Below are 17,693 nucleotides of genomic sequence, written 5' to 3'. Positions count from 1 at the left end.
TGGTAGGTCTTGTTTGTCATACTTCCTATATATGATGTGCTCTGATTCATATTAATAGTAACAGTGGAAATCTCAGTCTGATATTGATGTATCAGCTGATAGTAAAGAACATACCGCTTAAACTGAGGTGTCAAAACAGTATCCTATGGATTCTCAGTTTCCCGTGATGCATTATTTTAGAAGCAGAAGGGAAAGGACGTGGTGTCTTATAACGGCTACATTACTACAAATATATCATATTTCTTTCAGCTATAATTTGTAGTCTATGATAAGAACAAGAAGTCAGTGTAAGGTAATTGCAAGGAAACCATTCCACTTCAAAAGAAGAGGTAGAAACTGCTTTTTCAGGTATCCTGAGGGAAGTTATCTGATGAACATTTCTCCTTCTCTGGAAATATGTGTTCTAAGATAATCTTGGAAAATTTAAACCATATAGTGAAAGGACTTTTATAAATTTAAAAACTACCAAACACAAGCACTTAAATATGTAGAATTTCATTTAAATAAGTCAGTCAACAATTTTTTATAAAGTATTTAACACTTCATTGTAGAAACATAGGCAAAATGACTATTATAACCAAAATGAAAAATACTGTTCAATTTAAAAAAAGTTCTTAAACAAGAACCTGAAAAAGTTTATGGTATGCATAACATTGTTCAAGCAAATCACACGAGTATTACATAAACCAATATTCTATAAAGGCCCCAGTATGGCAAAGTTTAGAAATAGGTAGTAAGCATGCACATAGTACAACAAAAATTTCCTTATAAAACAGCAGTTTTTAATGCTTGTACAAAGGGATAGAGAGCAACCACAAACATATTTCATCTGTTAGATTAATACATTATATGACAGCTAAAAGTCAGTCATGTCTATCAGAGGGACAAAAACCCCCACAGCTTATGAATAAATCTTTTGTGCCTTTAAAGATATCTGTATAAAAATGCTATCTTTTTATACAACTTAAATAAACCATATTTGTTACAATCAAAATTTGAAAACAAACGAACAGAATGAATGGGTCCGTGTTTTGTATAACCAAAGACAAAACAATCTACCAATGCTAATGGCACAGAAAAACTCTCCACCTGGCGTCTGAACACGTTACTCTCATACCTCAAATAGTCCTCGAATCTTTGTAGAATTGGGAGAACAATTAGTTGTATTATATCTTGAAAATGTTTACTAATTATTTTATGCAAAGAAAATTCTCTTTGATCTAGCAAAGACAGTGTATTTTTAAAACTGAAATTTTGCATCAGTTTGTGTGTTTGTTTGTGGTTTTCTTGTGTTCAACTTGGTTAAAGAGTGATCTCCATCCACAACATGAACATACTGGGGAAGAGATACATAAGATAAGCATTCCTATGTCCTGCTGTGCTCTTGACTGGCAGTGTGCCCCAGGACCAAGGAGGAATGAAAGGTCCTATCACATAGCAAGTGCTATTAGTCCTGTTTTGTTTATGTTTGATATGTTCTATCAACCTAAATATCACTATTGTTACAGGGGGTATATGTTTTGTATATCATAGAGTATACTGAAATTTTGGAAAATAAGTCATTTGTATTCATGCAAATTGTTAATACTATGTATTTTTAAAGTTTTTGTTCTCAAAATTTCCAGTGTTTATTTGTCTTCTAAGACTAATTTCAAAGCAAGAGATGCTGTACTTGGAAGGGCTATGTATTCTCAGCCAAGTCTCAATCCATGTTCACAGGCATAAAGAAGAGAGTTTGTCATTTCAATTCAAGAGAAAATACAATGGCATTGTATTACAGTATTTAGATAATAAAATGAAGAAATGGAGAGTACGTTGCTGATTATGTAGAACCAAAAATTCTTATAAAATAGATTGCTCATATTAACTTTACAAAGGAATATGTTTTTTTTTAATTTTAACAAATTCAAAGGTGTGTCATATCAGCAGCATTATTGTAAGTTGTAGTGTAGTGCAGTTATTTTTCATAAAAATACCATAAAAATGGTGAATCAATATTCATTAGCAAAAAAATAAAACCCAAAAAACTCAGAAAACAATTAACCAGGAAAAAGATATAGAGATAATGCTGATGCTAAAACAATTATAATACTGTTGGAACATACAAAAGTAATCCTTATATTTTATACATTTATACATCATAGAAAAGTGTCCTTCATTATGCCACTGTCTCTCTGATGCCAATTTCAATCTTCTTTGGGAGCAGTTCTTTCCGTTCATCAACACTTCCTAATGAGTTTCGACAAGTCTGTCCGTCCATATACAACTTTGCATACACTGGGTTGGAGTAATTTGTTGGCTGAAGAACAAAGAAAATAAGTCTAATTTTACTATCTCTGTGAGCACATTATTTCTCACGGTGTCTATTTTTAATGATCATATGCAAATCAGTTTCCATATATTTTAGTCACTTTTAATGTAGAAACAGAACTATATTTTGAAAGTAGCTTGGAAGCCAAACAGAAACTTCGCTATAAAACTAAAAGCCAGTGCGTCCTTGTGAAAGTTATAACTAACATGGCTTTTCCCACAAAATGTTAGAGCTAATTGTCATGTTTCAAGGATACTTGGTCTTATACCCCATTGTCACCATCTCTGACTGCTGGTGCAAGTCCACAGGTGGCATAGAAAGTGTAGGTGCAAAAAACATCTAACTGGATTCCTCTTCTAATTTTTCAATGTGAGCTAAACATAAGTAAATGAAGAGAAGTTAAAATTCCAAAATAAAGACAGCACTTTTGTTTCCACCAACCTGCATGTACTCGCTATCAGAAATACCGCTGGAGGCTTCCAAATACGCTTAACTTCATAGTCCCCTGAGGTTTCAGAGGCAATTTGCATTTTAAAGCAAAATTAAGACTAACAAAAGCAGGTTCTTTCAGTTCAAAATGACATACAATGTTCACTATTAAGGAAATTGCAACTTAACACAAAAAAATGCCCATTTTCTTTTTAATTTAATTGGTGTTTTGGTTTAGTTTGAGTCTTTATTTTCTTATACAATATCTTAAACTTAGTTACAGCAAGAAAACATGTACTCTTTACAGCATGCAGAGGACATACTGTATTACACACACTGAGAATGAAAATGATTTGATGATAATGAGGAAGAGGAGGGGGGATGTGGAACTCCACAATCTATTGTTCTACCTAAAATGAGCCTTTTGACTGTGGACAGAAAAGATTTTTTCTAAACCCAGTAACTAATGATAAAAATTAAGATAAATTTAACTAGACTGCCCCTAATTTGTCAATATGATTACACATTTTAACTATATTTTAGTTATTTCATATTTATAATCTACCTATGTATCTATGGCTAAAACAAATTCATTTAAATTCGTTTGGTTTAAGTTTCTCTTCTTAAGTCTGGCTGGTCATACAATTTAAAATCCTTCCAACTTCCACAAAGGAAATGCTATCCATTTAATAAACTGGTAACAAGTTTTATAAACATTCTTATATGGAAAGAACACACTGCAAAAGTCTGAGATTTTAATGCTGTTTTACCAACCCTTGTTAATTAAAATTATAAGGGCAAGTTCTGTCCAAGTCAAACAGAGCTCTGTGAATGGTGGGGTTCGCGATGGCATGAGAAGGAAAAGATGGGTTATTTCTCTCACCCCAGAAGTTAGTGGTCCTTTCAAATCAGAGCTTAGGTAGATGGGCGGTGCTGTGTGTGGGAGCTTGAAAGCACTGGGCCCTCCCCCTATGTACCTGCTCTGTACATAAACAGAAAATTGTATCTCATGTAAAGTTATGGAAACATTTCTTTCACCGATACAAAATGCAGCTAAATGATAATACTCTTTAACCCTAGGCAAAATCAGGAGACTTGTGTCAGCATCTACAACTTGAAATAATTATCTCAAAGGTAGACCCTCAGTAAGGTCCAGCTTTCTGACATGTGTTCTGTATGAACCATATCCACTTCTGTTTATCCCTGGAAATGACACCAGTAAAGATTTTGAAATTCAAAATTTAGGAATCAAAAGTAGTCTTTCCTAAGACTCAGCTATCGTCTTCAACAATTTATCATCACTTTAAAATTTTAGGATAAAAATTGATATATAATTTAAATTTTTTTAGAAAGCTATTATTAAGACTAAAAGATGCCTGACAATTGCTTTATACTTCACTGGATCTAAAAACAGCACTACATAATTATAATACTCATATTCATAATGTATTGTTTCATAGTTATATTATTCATGAACATTTGAAAAGTAGAGATGCAAAGGAGCATGTGTAAGTTAAAAGAAATCTTCAGCATCAACTGTTATTGCTGAACAGAATATTATGTGTTACAAAGAGCAGAGTCTTTGGAAAAGAATCAAACATAAATGACTCTGTCCCTTAAATACGTTTCTACAAAAGTCTCATATCATAAATTAAAAAGGAGTTTAATTGTAGGACTTGGAGTTTGAATGAAGAACCACTCATTTTTAATCAACCCCACATTTGAATAAGAAAACTCAAGCAATGTTGAAATGAATTGTGGCAAAATCCACAAATAATCCTCTCCATGTGTTTCTAATTGTTCCAGCCTTAGTTCTACATTATCAGTTTTACTAAAAATACCAGTTCTTTTGACCTTAAGATATAAAAGAATCAGGAGTTGTATTCACATGCAACATAATTGAATTGACCATTACACAGAAATATATGTGAAACTTAATTTACATTTGATTACATCAAACAACTGGGGCACAATTTGTTTGGTCATTATGAATTCTGTGGCCTGACTTTCTGCAACTCTTAATACGTCATTGTTCTGTAGCTATGTTTCATGCAAAAATCCATAGTTACATTCAAAACTTTATTAACCGGGTAGAAATAAACTGTTAAGCTGTATTTTATACAGTTTGAGTCATTCAAGTGGTTACTTGGTAAATGTATGTTTATTGTTTGCTCAGTGAAATTATAGGAGTACATTCAAATTATATCTGAAAGGCCTGAAATATGGTTTTATTTTCAAGCTGGAGGTTGGAAATATTTCAATGAGCTGTATTCTCAAGTTTAAGTGATTATAGTAATTCAATTGCTAGAAATCAAAATAACAAAGGGGCCTTTGAGATGTTCATGAAAAGCTGAGGAGTGAGTTCTCATCAGTTCACGGTAGGTGATGGACACTGCTCTTCCTTACAACAGCTGAAAGGATGCCAGCAGTCTGTTTGTTAAGAGGGCTTTAATTTAAGATAAATTTCCCGGTGTGCCAAGTGTATATGATCTTTCAGTGTAAATTACAAGACAATATAATAAGGTTAACAGTATTTAAATCATGAAAAGTTCCAAAGTAAAAGTGCTCATTAACAGAAAGTAAAATTAGTCCTAGTGAAAATGGTGAAAATGATTCTAACATCTATATATTTAATCCATATCATAATTGGTGATTTTTATATTAGAGAATATGATTATTAATTTCAGGTTCAAGAAGTCCAATTCTAGGTCCAGAGAGGGAAGTATAGAAACAGGAGAAAACCAGTTAAGCGAATTAAGTGATTATACTATCAGATACAGCTTGGATAAGTGTCTTTAAAAACTCAGAAGCTGAATAACAATTGAAAAATAAGGTCTCAAAAAGAAATTAGAGGACACAGCTTTTTGGACTTTTCAACAAAACACTATCGTGATGAAAATAATTATTTTGAAACTTATCCAATGAACACTCTTCATATTGAAAATAAAGTATGCAGTGTTTTATATTATACTGTATATTTGCTAGAACCCCACACAATTTATGTTACTATAGTAAATAAAGTTGTATCTTTATTAACTAAGTGAACAAATTTCTTTCTAATCCCCACAGTCTTAACTAGTATGTTCTAGTGAATGTTATTCATCAAGTATTCTCTTTTGGAAGAGCCTAAATAACTCAATATATTTTAAAGTCCTGTGCTATAATTTTAGATAGCACAAGTGCATGATTAAAATCAGAGCTCTGCAATGGTTTTTCAAGAACATTAGTATTTCTCTGTTCATGATTTCAAGTCATATTACCTTTACTGGATCTATCATGAAACTTGGTTCTAAAAGACTCCCATCGCTGTGGTCATGATCCACTTCATACATATTGTATGACGGATTGCCGATTTCTACATTTATGCCTCCATTGATGATAGGCTGTCTTCTGATTGTCTTTGTTCTATAGTATGTGGACAAAAATTTAAATATCAATTGTACAGACATCACAATTTAAATTTTATACTATTATAGCATTTACTGATCTGTTGACATAGTACAACTGATAAATTCTGAATGAAATATAATCGAGAAAATTTTAATAGTTGACATTTTTCAAATCATAGAGGAATTACACTTTTACCATTTATTTTCCGTGAATCTTGTTTAAAATAGCATAAAATCATATTAGAAGTAAAATTCTACTGAATACACAATGATATTAATGGCAAATTCACAATTCAATTGTAAATTAAATTTTAAATGTCTTCTTTGGTGTGAAATTAACCCTAATAAATTATGATAAAAACTTTTTAATATCTTGTTTATAACCTTGGTCTTAATGGCTGGAATCTTAATTCGCAAACTTTCATGTTCTAAACTGCTGTACAATTATAATTATATAATCTGAAATATTTATATTTGTGGAAAGATAAAGTAAATAAATGCACGTTTAAGATGTAATTTATGACTCACCTGCATAGTAAGTAGTAGTATAAAATAAAGAAATAAGATAATCTTTAGATATCATTGTTTATTCTACAGAAATTATCAAGTATATGCCATTGTTGGTTTCTTTAGATTATACGAACACGGTGTGATTCTATCTACATAATATGAAGAAATATTTGTGTAAATTATAGTTTTAAGTGAAATAAGGGTATATAAATAAGAAATAAGTTTTTAATTGGAATAGCTAATTCTGTTTTCTTTAGAATAAAACATAACATTTCTGTCACTTTCATATGGCCCAGTCACTGCAGGTAAATCCAGAACATGGCATCTTACCTTCTTTTTCTCTTACAAAGTACTAAGCCAATCACTAGAGTGGTTATCAAGGTCACCAAGAGGACAAGAGGCACAATGATAGCGATGCTCCCTGGAAAATAAATTGATCCATAGAAAAACACATAAAGAAAATGTTTTAAAGGTTAATATAACTAAACTGCCACACTAAATAATTTGACCACTAATGTGAATAAAGATAAATCACAGAACAAATGTTTGTATTCCGAGATCATAACTCCTTTACCAAAGTCATCCTACCAAAGAGTCTGTTGGGATGTTGGGTCAGATATCTTTTGGTTACATATTGCATTTAAAGACCAGAAATTCCGAGATAATAACTTCATGATTTTCAGTTACATCAAATTTATGAACGTGCTATGATGTAAATACACAAGGTACGTCAATGATGTCTGAATATATTTACTTTAAATTTCATCTACCAAAATCTCCCAAACTAAGTTATTGTTCTATAAACTACAGTTATAATTGCCCATACTGTCTGTGACAGATCAAATGGCATGGAAAAGTGCAACATAATAGTTTGACTTCAGTAAGCATGCACGCAAGAGTCATTTCATGAATTTCTATGGAGAGAGAACTTGAGAAGGTTACCTGGACTCTGACTTATGCTCTTGCAATTGAATGAGTAACAAGAAAAACAATCAAAGCTCTGATACCCATTTCTGAATTCAACGTCCAGGCACAGCCAAAGTATATGTACGTATACATATATGTAGATAAACATTTATACATATAAAATAAGTTGAATACATTCTAAAATTTTTTAGAAAAATCAAATAGCTGTTAACTTGCTATTCTCTTTCTCCAATCCTTATTGCAGAACACTTTCAGGAAAATATTTTTGAAGCTTCAATTTATGTTCAAAAACATCTGCTTTTCGTTTTTATGTTCATGGAAATTATCTTAGAGCTTACAATTTTTAAAAATTATCTTAAAATGTTATTTTTAATCTTTGTACATCTGGTCATAGGAAAAATAAAATTTATAGAAACATTGTTTCTATAAATGTGGTACAACAGTGATTTTTATTAGACGCAGACACTTCTAGAATCGATACACTTTGCTGGCAATGTAACCCTAGGGTGGAATGCCAGGATTCTATACCATGAATGGCAGGAAACAGTTGAATGAAAAGGCCGTTTTATAGCAGGGGGGTTCCGTAGCACTCTTGGGCAGCCAATATAAGTTTTTTCCTAGGCTAACTGTCGGCACAAGTGAAAGCAGGCTTGCCATAGACATTCAACAAAATAGCTTACCTAACAAGTGACCTAGAAATAATATAATTTAACTTTTAACCAAAATTTAAATCTCCAGATATTTGTGAATAGAATATCAAAACTCATCAAACATATAAAATTTCCTCTGCATATGCATGTGCACATAAAATACTGATAATATTGACCATCACATTATGCACAGTGTGCAGAGACTTTATCAGAGTGATTGATGCTTCAATAGTTACATGTAGATGATACATAAGTAAGATAGACTCCTGGAGATCAATTACCAAAATATCTAAAAATGTTCATTAAAAATATTAATGTATGTCAGCATCACTGCTTGTAACCTGGGGAAATATGTATTAACAGATTCATGTGCATATATATATATATATATATATATATATATATATATATAGACTTGCATTTTTATTCACTTAAATATAAAACTTATTTTGCTCTTTCATGTTATTTTGAGTGTATGACTTAGTGAGCTCAATATTTTATTTTCACTTTGTTTCAGGAGTGAACATTTTGGTTGTAAGCAAAATCTCAGTAATTAATGAAGACAGAACATCAGGCAGCTTTGATTTAATTACCATTATTTTTGGAAATTTTAAATACCAAGAAACAAGTTTATTTCCTATTAGTATATGGTCTTAAATGGCTGAACTTAATTTGACAAATATCTTCACTTTGTTATACATTCTTTTCCTGTTAAGCCTTAGAATATCACTAAATGTGTAAACAAACCAATACTAGATAGAAAGTATACAGTATTTTTTCCTTCTCGGTATAACTGTAAACTATTTACAAATTTATATATTTAACTGTTCTCTCTAGTTTTAGTCATTACAGAAGTTAGAGATATTAGTTATATATGTAAGAAAACTAAGCATCTCTTTTCTTTTAATTTTCCCACCACAGATGGTAGTTGCAATTCCTATATATTACAGAACTCTGTGTAAGAGCCCAGACATCTGGTATGTTTATGAAACCAATCAAGGTAACTACAATAATGTTTAGTGTTCGTGATAAATAATAAATAATAGCATTTTGTTTTTATTTTTAAAACACTAATAAAAGAAACTAATATTATAAATTTTTTAAAAATTCTAAAATATATAGCCAATCAAGAGCTTTTTGTTTGAATCTTTTTCTTCTGTTTCTTTTGTCCTTTTCTGGTTTGTTTGATTTTATTTTACCTAAGCTTTTTTTCTGTTATTTTTAAGCTTACTGTTTGCATCCTAATGAGAAAGAAACGGTATGGATTTGGGTATGTACAAAATTGGGGAGGAACTGGGAGGATTTGGAGAAGAAGAATCCACAGTCAGAATATATTGTATTAAAAAATGTATTTACAGTAAAAAAAAAAAACAACTAAGTTTCATGGTAGTGTGCTAATCAGTAAATATACTTTTAGCATGAAAGATTCTAATCTATCAAAATGATTTTTTTTTGGTAAGAGATGATAAGTGGGTCCTGTAAAATGATTGAAAGTGTAAGAAAGCAGAGGGAACTAGATTAGTGATGCCATTAAGAACAAAACAAGTCTTTATTTGTAATGTGGTTATGGAGACTTATTCTTCCCTGGAAGAGGCAGGCCTACAACTCACTTGAAGCCACGGACACTGAGTCAAGCAACTTCTCAAAATACACCAACAAGGTTGGCTTAGACAAAATGTCTCAGGTTATTCAGACATAAAACACATGTTATCTTTTATCATCTCATATTTGTGTAGTCAGCACTATCTTGATAATGTAGAAAGTGTTGCCTGTAAATGGTTGCTTTATAATCCTCTGTATGCCCATATTTTACACATTTTACAATAGATTTGTACATCCCCTTTTTGAGGGCAAAGTTCTTACTTCTCCATTCTCTATAAATAATATAGTTTCTATATTAGATTACCTGATGCCCAAATGTCCAATTATCATTTAACAAATACATCTTAACATGAATTTTATCTTTCCTTTATGGTTATGCATGCACTTTCTCTCATGGCACTTGACATATATTTGATAATGAAACAAACGGGTTCATTAAACATGGCATCTTATGGTCATAGTTGTGAATATTTTTAATCCAAGCATAGCATAGACAGTTAGACCTCTAAGATTGTGAGGCCAGGTTCAGTTCCAGAATATCCAGAGATGCCCAGAGTTCCTGTCTCAGAACAACAATAACAACTACAACAATAAAATCATGGCATCTAAAATACTACCTTAAAGAAACTAGACTTTGTTTTAGTGACATAAAGAATGAATTTCCAGCCAGCCTGAGCCTCCTAAGAATTAGCCATTGAGAACTGAAGAATAGGTTCTCTTCAACTATAAGAGAGTACAAAAACCAAGGGATTAAAATTAAGCAGTAACTAACCACCAGAATGAAGAGAAGAATGGACAGTTGGGAGGACATGTGACATACAAGTAATCAGATTGTTAGAAAGGCATGTGTGAAATATATGAATAAGCTAGAAATTTATACTACTGCAGAAAAAAAGAGGTAACACTGAAAAATTAGGAAGAAACATGCTATGAATGCATTGTTTGGTCCAACTTAAGAGAAAGAATGCCGGGTATCTTGTGCTGTTCAGGGGTTTAAGTTAATTTTGCAGCCATCTAAAATGTCAGTTGGGTGGAGAAAAATGAGGAAAATCTGGGTGTATATTGAACTTGAGATTCTTGAGGAGTATAGGGTGTAAATCTCAGACTCAGAAGAATAGAGAAAGAAGCTAGGAGTATCAAATTAGCACAGGATTGATAACTGAAGTCAGGCAAAGGGGATTTGTCAAAGATGCTAAATCTAGAGAAAAGGGCACTGTATACAGTCACAGGAAATACCTAGTAAAAAGTAGCAGCTACAGAGTTATCAAGAAAGAATGAAAGCAGAAGTGTCACAAAAGGAAGTTTGAGTTGACTCAAGAAACACAGACTGATGTAAAAAAGTTTAGCATCATAAATGTAGAGGGAAGAGTTTATTTATATACTTATAATCAAAACATTATCTCACTATACACTTTAGGATGACCTCAAGCTATGTAGCCCAGGTGGCTTTCAATCTCCTAGCAATTCTTCTGACTCTGCATCAAGACTTCTGGGATTACTGGTACACATTGTGTCACCTAAGAAAACAACATCTTTCTCACGGATTGAAGTTGTATTAAAACTAAAAAAAAAATAAAATAATAGCATAAATTAGGCCATTTTGGCATGTTAAAAGATATTCTACATTTTAGTACATGGTTATAGAGATAAAACATCTTTATATAACAAGATTAGGATGCACTCTCAAAAGATATTGTGAATTGCTGTAGGAGTATGCCATTCATTACAGGCCAGTTTCACTCTGTTCCCTCCCCTTGAAATTCATTAAGAGATTTGGTGATTTCTCTGTGGAAATGGGGCCAAGTCAGAGAAATCACCAAATCTCTTAATTGTTTATAGCATATATGCTCACATATTGTTTTAAGTCTTGTGTATCCTAGTAGAGCTTAAGCTTCACGTCTTCACACAGCCACCAATCTTACTCTTTGCCCCATTCATAGGGTGTACTACAGTGATTGAGATTTAGTGTTGGTTCTGTATATCATGGCTTTGGGAGAACTGGAAGGAAGACATCTTCATATCAGTAATATTTGCACATTTCAGAGTCTTAGTATCATGTAATCAGATATTTTGTGTTCTGAATTAGAACAGATGGCATGAAATAAATAAGGGTGATTCAGAAAAGAGCTAAAGTGATGGGCCTCTTGCTACAGTAAAGACATGAACTTTCCAATATTGCCCTCACAAAATACTGAGTATATTTTATCTTAATTTTGGCACACACTATAAATAGCACAACTCAAAATTTGAGCATCACTTTCTCTAAAATTTTATGTGAATTTAAAATAGGAATATGAAACGACTTCTTTTATTCTGAGTTTGAAACTATTTAAACAAGACAGGGTAGCTTTTCAAGCAGAATCTGAGCACAAAGTACCAGAATCAAAGTTCTGCATAATTACTCAAGCTGTTGTCTTGGCATTTGAAGCATCAAGCCCCAGAAGATTCCTGTAGTGCTACTTGGAGATGAATATGAAAGCTATGCATGAATTAGAGAGCAGATCTCCATGTAGAGGCAAGAGCTGTAAAAGGAAGGTACCACGTTCCTAACCAGGTCAAGTTTTATGCTGCTGAATGTGGTGATTTCAATGAAAACAGCCCAAATGAGGCTCAGATGTTTGAACACTTGATCTTTAGTTGGTGGCATTTTGTGTAGGTTTGGTATATGTGCCCTAGCTGGAGGAAGTATGTCACAAGGATGGCTTTGTGGTTTCAAAGTCAAATATCATTTCAACTTCCCTCTATGTTTTGTGGTTTTAGTTCAAGTTCTGAAGACACTTTTATGACTTATTTTAAAAATTTTTACAACTTGTAAGCAGAACAGAGAATAACACACAATGTTGATTGAGGTAGACCTGCCTTGAAACTTCAGTGTTATAATCAACAGATGATACATATATAATACTACATACTAATATATGTACTTAGTACATATACACATATCAAGCTTTAAACAGATTGTACCTCTTACAAAATTTGGTTCATAATTTACTTCTTTATAGTCTTACCAATAAGATTTCATTTTCAACAGTACCACAAAGGTATCAAGACTACACTTTTCTCTAATTACATGAGATTCTTAATTTTATCCCTTATAGTCTCACATAACTCGATGACTACACAAAAGAAGATGAAATGGCTTCTATAGTTTCTATACAAAAACAATATCCTGTACCACTTACTTGTGCTGATGTGCTCAGACTTGCTGCTCTTTGGAGCTGGTCTCTCACACTGTGTTCCTGACCAATTAGTGGAGCATCTGGAAAGATTCAAACAAAAACAAAACCACCAAAAAGTGAGTAAATAGCACAAAACACCGTCCAGCAATATAGAAACTTCAAATAAAACTTAAGTTTTGAAAGAAGAGCCAATCGTTACAGATTGACCACAAGAACTTTCTGACTAGTTTCACATTTTTTGTATGCTTCATGCAATTTCAACTGAATAACATTTGTTGAGATATGTAAAAGAAAAAAAATAAGCAGCTACTCAACTAATATCTAATGTGCATATAACAGAAAACCTTTTTTTTTAAATTAAGGTTCTGCAGTTTGTTCTTTTAAAGTCCAAGGTGTAAGTAACAACTAGGTATAGAAATATTAAAGTAATAAGAGATAGGAAAAGACAACACTTTCCTTTGTTAAATGATATGTGTACTAATAGGAGCTAAATGAATACACTCAAGATTTCATAAAGAGAAGTTGTTTCCCTATATTGATACCACACCAGTGTTGTTGTAAGCCTAAAGGGGAATAAGGGGTAGATTTGCTGAAAATCTGTTAAGACAAAGCAGAAATATCTAACTGGCTGATGCCAACAAATGAATGTGAGCTGTTTTCCCTTGTGTGACCAATGCTAACTGGCTAACAGAAATGCCTGTTGAGAGTCTTTCAGCATCAAACTAAACAGAAACAATATTTTTTTGATATCACTTCTTACTTAAAATGTCTTTCAAATATCATCATATTAGAATAGTTGTACAACATACAATAAAAGCTTCCAGGGCCATTCCAAGTACATCTCTCTCAATGCAATGTGCAGCACACAGATGCAATACAAGATTTCTGTCCCAATTAATTCATATAAATAATGTTTTTTTTTTCCAAGCTAGGCTTCAATCACACCATGTACATTACTTCCGATATTTGCAAAAACAGTATTGACTCTCATAAAACTTGGTTACATTCCATAAAATCACCATAACAAAGAATTCTAGCCACAAACAAAAGCCAATGTCAAACCAAGTACAGGATACTCCAAAAAAGAAGCAGTATTGATTACTTTGAAGCATATAGTTATTTGATTTTTAATGATAATGTTGAATTAAAAGTATGAAACATGTTTGAAATGAAAATTAATATTATTTACGTGATGATTCAAGCATTTACTAAGCTTTGTGTTGGAACCTCATAAAAGGCTTACACGAAGATTAATTTTTCTATACATAGCATTTGTGATAGGACTACGTTAAATGTAAATAATTGAAGCAGATAGGTTAAAATCTATGTCTATGGATCATTTTATATGATTGAATAACAGTCATGCAATGAGCATTTAAATTTGGGGTAAAATGAACAACGAATGAAATGTTTGTGTAAGATGTCATTGTTTCTCATTTGTGGTTCAATAGATATTTGACCTAGAAAAACTTTCAGCTATTCATGGTTTCCAATTCTCAACACAGTCCACAGATAACTCAAAATAATATGCTTGGGACTGTTTTAAAACATGTTATTCAAGCAAAATCTAATTGCTGCAAAGTTCTTTTCATTTTTGTAACTTTACATCTGTCTTATTTTGCCACTTGAGCATTGAGAGTGTTTTGAATTCTTCAATGTCAAATTTGTACTGATTATACCCTTCATTGTAACACTGATATGTACACATTAATGTGTGCAGCTATATTGAATCGTTTTCCAAACTTTTGAGATCTATCTATTCTTTATGCCGCCTTATTTTAAAAAGCAAACTAAGGTTCATCTTAAAATATGAGAATAACATTCACTATATTTTATGGTCCTTCTAAAGCAGCAATTCTCCATCTGTGGGTTGTGACCCTTTGAAAGGTTGGGCGACCCTTTCACAGGGGTCTCACATCAGATCTCCTGGATACCACATATTTACATTAAAGTTCAGAACAGTAGAAAAATTACAGCTATTAAATTGCAATGAAATTAATTTTATACTTGGGGGTCCCCACAATATGAGGAAATGGACTGAAGGGTGGAATAATTAGGAATGTTGAAAACCACTGTTCTTGAGATAAAAATCTCTGAGGTCATCATTATACTGAAATGACTGAAATGATTAAAGTAAAATTACCTGAGAAATCAAATGCTAATTGGCAGATTCAGTCCTGACATGAACACAGTGTATCTTATATAATTCATGTTGCTAGGAAAACATGCTTTAGAGAGGAAGGCCAGCAGTGAGTGTAAAACAGACTATGGAGATAAGAGCAGTAGGAACTTATGAGAATCCTTCACTTCTTTAAGTAGGGTCAGGTGGTATTTGTTAACAGTAAAGTCTAATATTCTAATTTACTCATGCCATGAAGTTTCATACTTATTTCAGGGAAGGAAGTCATGTGCCCAAGTTCTTAAAATTTATTTCTTTTAAATGGTGGAGTACATTTAAGTTAAGGAATATCTGACTTATTTTATGTGGGGTTAGCTCTCAGAAATTGCACAAAGTAATTATTTTTAAGAGTAATACATCTTAATCAGTGATGACAACCTTATAATTTTCCCTATATTTCTTACAAAGCAATGTTTTACAGTCAAAGATAAAATAGGTTATGTTTCACTGTCTCCCTTTGTTCCAAACTTGAAGATAATCTCTTTGAGATATTAAATCAAATAGAAATCACTATTCTTGTTTCCTACATTACAAAATTACAGCCTAAGACATTTGCTGCTCCAGAAGTTTCTCTTCCAGTCGGTGATTTAAAACCAAGCATTTTAAAACCATTTTTATAGATTTTAATAAGTCTTCATTTCTAAGTAGAATGCAATGATCAAGGCCATTACCGACCCAGCACTGAAGGAAAGGAATATGCAAATCATCAAAATTTCCTGTCCAGTTGCTCACTGAATTATTTGCATAATCACACCTGCTACAATTTCTCTGGCATCTCTTTCTCCTTTTCTTTATTCATAAAGCAAAATTTGTCATCCATGCTGTAGCCCTCTTTGAATCCACACTACTACAGCTCACTTCTACCTCTGTTCATAAACACCTACCAGTCAGACTCACCATCACAAACACCTGCATATCATTCACTGAAAAACTATCTTAAGTCTATTTACCAGAGCACACAATCATTAAGCATAGAGGAGTTCATATTTCATATTAACATTATATAATTATAGATTATTGATTAAAACTTCAGAAATTTTAATGAAATATTTTTGGGTTGGAGACAGGAGAGATAAGTGGATTCTTCTATATTCAGCAAAAAAATAATATGCACACATCCATCTTTCCATCATAATCATTCTCATCATTTTATGCACCTATGAGTTGCTTATTAGAGGGTTTCTGATTTAACTATTCTTGACAATACTTCTTCCATAGAACTTCAACTTTTGAGAGTTACAAATTTTGCATTAATCTCTTAAGGTTATTCTTTTGCATTTGTAAACCATAAGCGCAAAATCCTCTTTGTGAAATTTCTAAAATGTCCTAAATTAGAATAATCATAAAACTGAACTTTTCCTAAAACTTCAGAATCTGGATTTCTACAAGTCAGAGAACCCATTGAGTATCTTGTAATTATTATTGCAGATCCATTTACTATCAATGTTAAACTGAGAGAAGTAATACATAACCAACTTAAATAAATATAATTACTATAGGTCCACAGAGTATATTATTGTAGCATGCTTCACTTAATCATTTTTCGTTGTTAGACTCAGAAAAATAATGTACAAGCCCAACATGACGACTTAAAGTAAGCTACATTATTATTAGTTTTTTTACAAAGTATCTAGCAAAAAAACAAAAATTGATTTCTTCAGTTTTAAAAATTACTTCTCTACTGGATATTGCCATATAAAAATAATTTTTGAGTTTATCAGGGCATTATAATTTATACAAATATTGTCTGGTTATACTGTTTTAGTTTAGTTAACTCTCTGGTTAGTAACTTAGTAACAGTAATAGAGCATAACATAACACATAACGAACACTGCTAGGTCAAAGCAAACTTGTGTATATAAAATAAAAGATCTTCAAACTGGAAGCTAATACTTAATATTACAGATATTACCTATAATTAAATTGTTATAATAGGCACAATTTCAAAGTAGTAAAAGAGAGATATTTTTGTAATGAGAATTAAGATTAGGTATGTACTATTGTGTGTACTACTGAGAATATATTCAATTTTTCAGGTATGATCTTCATAATAATAACAATAATAATTCCATATGATCCGGTCCTGTCATTTTTGCAGAAATGTGGTCCAGAGTTATTTACTTTGGGAGAAATTCAAAACAAAATAACTAGATTAATAAATGTTTTTTTTTATTTTCATCAAATTTAAAGGTCATGGAATTCTTCTGGCCACAGTGAAATTCAAAGGTGAACCTTAAAGCAATTGAAACTGTATTTCTCCTGACTGAATGTGTGGAATTTTCATTTTTAAACACAATGATAGACACATTCAGAACGGAAAAACATATCTTAACATAAGCTATTTTTCTCTACATATCAATTAAAGAAGCAGACTGGAGAGGGAGGAGGAGAAAAGTGGGGGGAGGGGGAGAGGGGCGGGAGGAGGGGGAGAGGGACGGGAGGAGGGGGAGGGAAATGGGAGGCTGAGAGGAGGCAGAATTTTTTTTTCTTTTCAATAAATAAATAAATAAATAAAAG

At 32.1% G+C, this 17,693-nt stretch overlaps 1 protein-coding gene across 1 annotated transcript in view; it reads right to left on the bottom strand.

The window, feature by feature from the left end:
- Nucleotides 1-493: 493 nt before the first annotated feature.
- Nucleotides 494-17,693, bottom strand: part of Lrp1b (LDL receptor related protein 1B) — a 1,777,071-nt gene continuing 1,759,871 nt past the window's right edge. Inside the window, exons 87-91 of the mRNA XM_041674488.1 lie at nt 13,001-13,077; nt 6,970-7,060; nt 6,001-6,145; nt 3,624-3,722; nt 494-2,299 (exon numbers count right to left, since the gene is read on the bottom strand). Coding sequence (XP_041530422.1) covers nt 2,159-2,299; nt 3,624-3,722; nt 6,001-6,145; nt 6,970-7,060; nt 13,001-13,077 — 553 coding nt within the window. The 3' untranslated portion in view covers nt 494-2,158. The remainder of the gene's footprint in view (nt 2,300-3,623; nt 3,723-6,000; nt 6,146-6,969; nt 7,061-13,000; nt 13,078-17,693) is intronic.

The sequence above is a fragment of the Microtus oregoni genome, unplaced genomic scaffold, assembly GCF_018167655.1.
Source record: "Microtus oregoni isolate MIOR12 unplaced genomic scaffold, Mior012 000025F_ref0000491, whole genome shotgun sequence".
Classification (NCBI taxonomy): domain Eukaryota; kingdom Metazoa; phylum Chordata; class Mammalia; order Rodentia; family Cricetidae; genus Microtus; species Microtus oregoni.
Note: the sequence above shows the minus strand (reverse complement) of the source record. Positions and strands in the feature narration are given on the sequence as shown.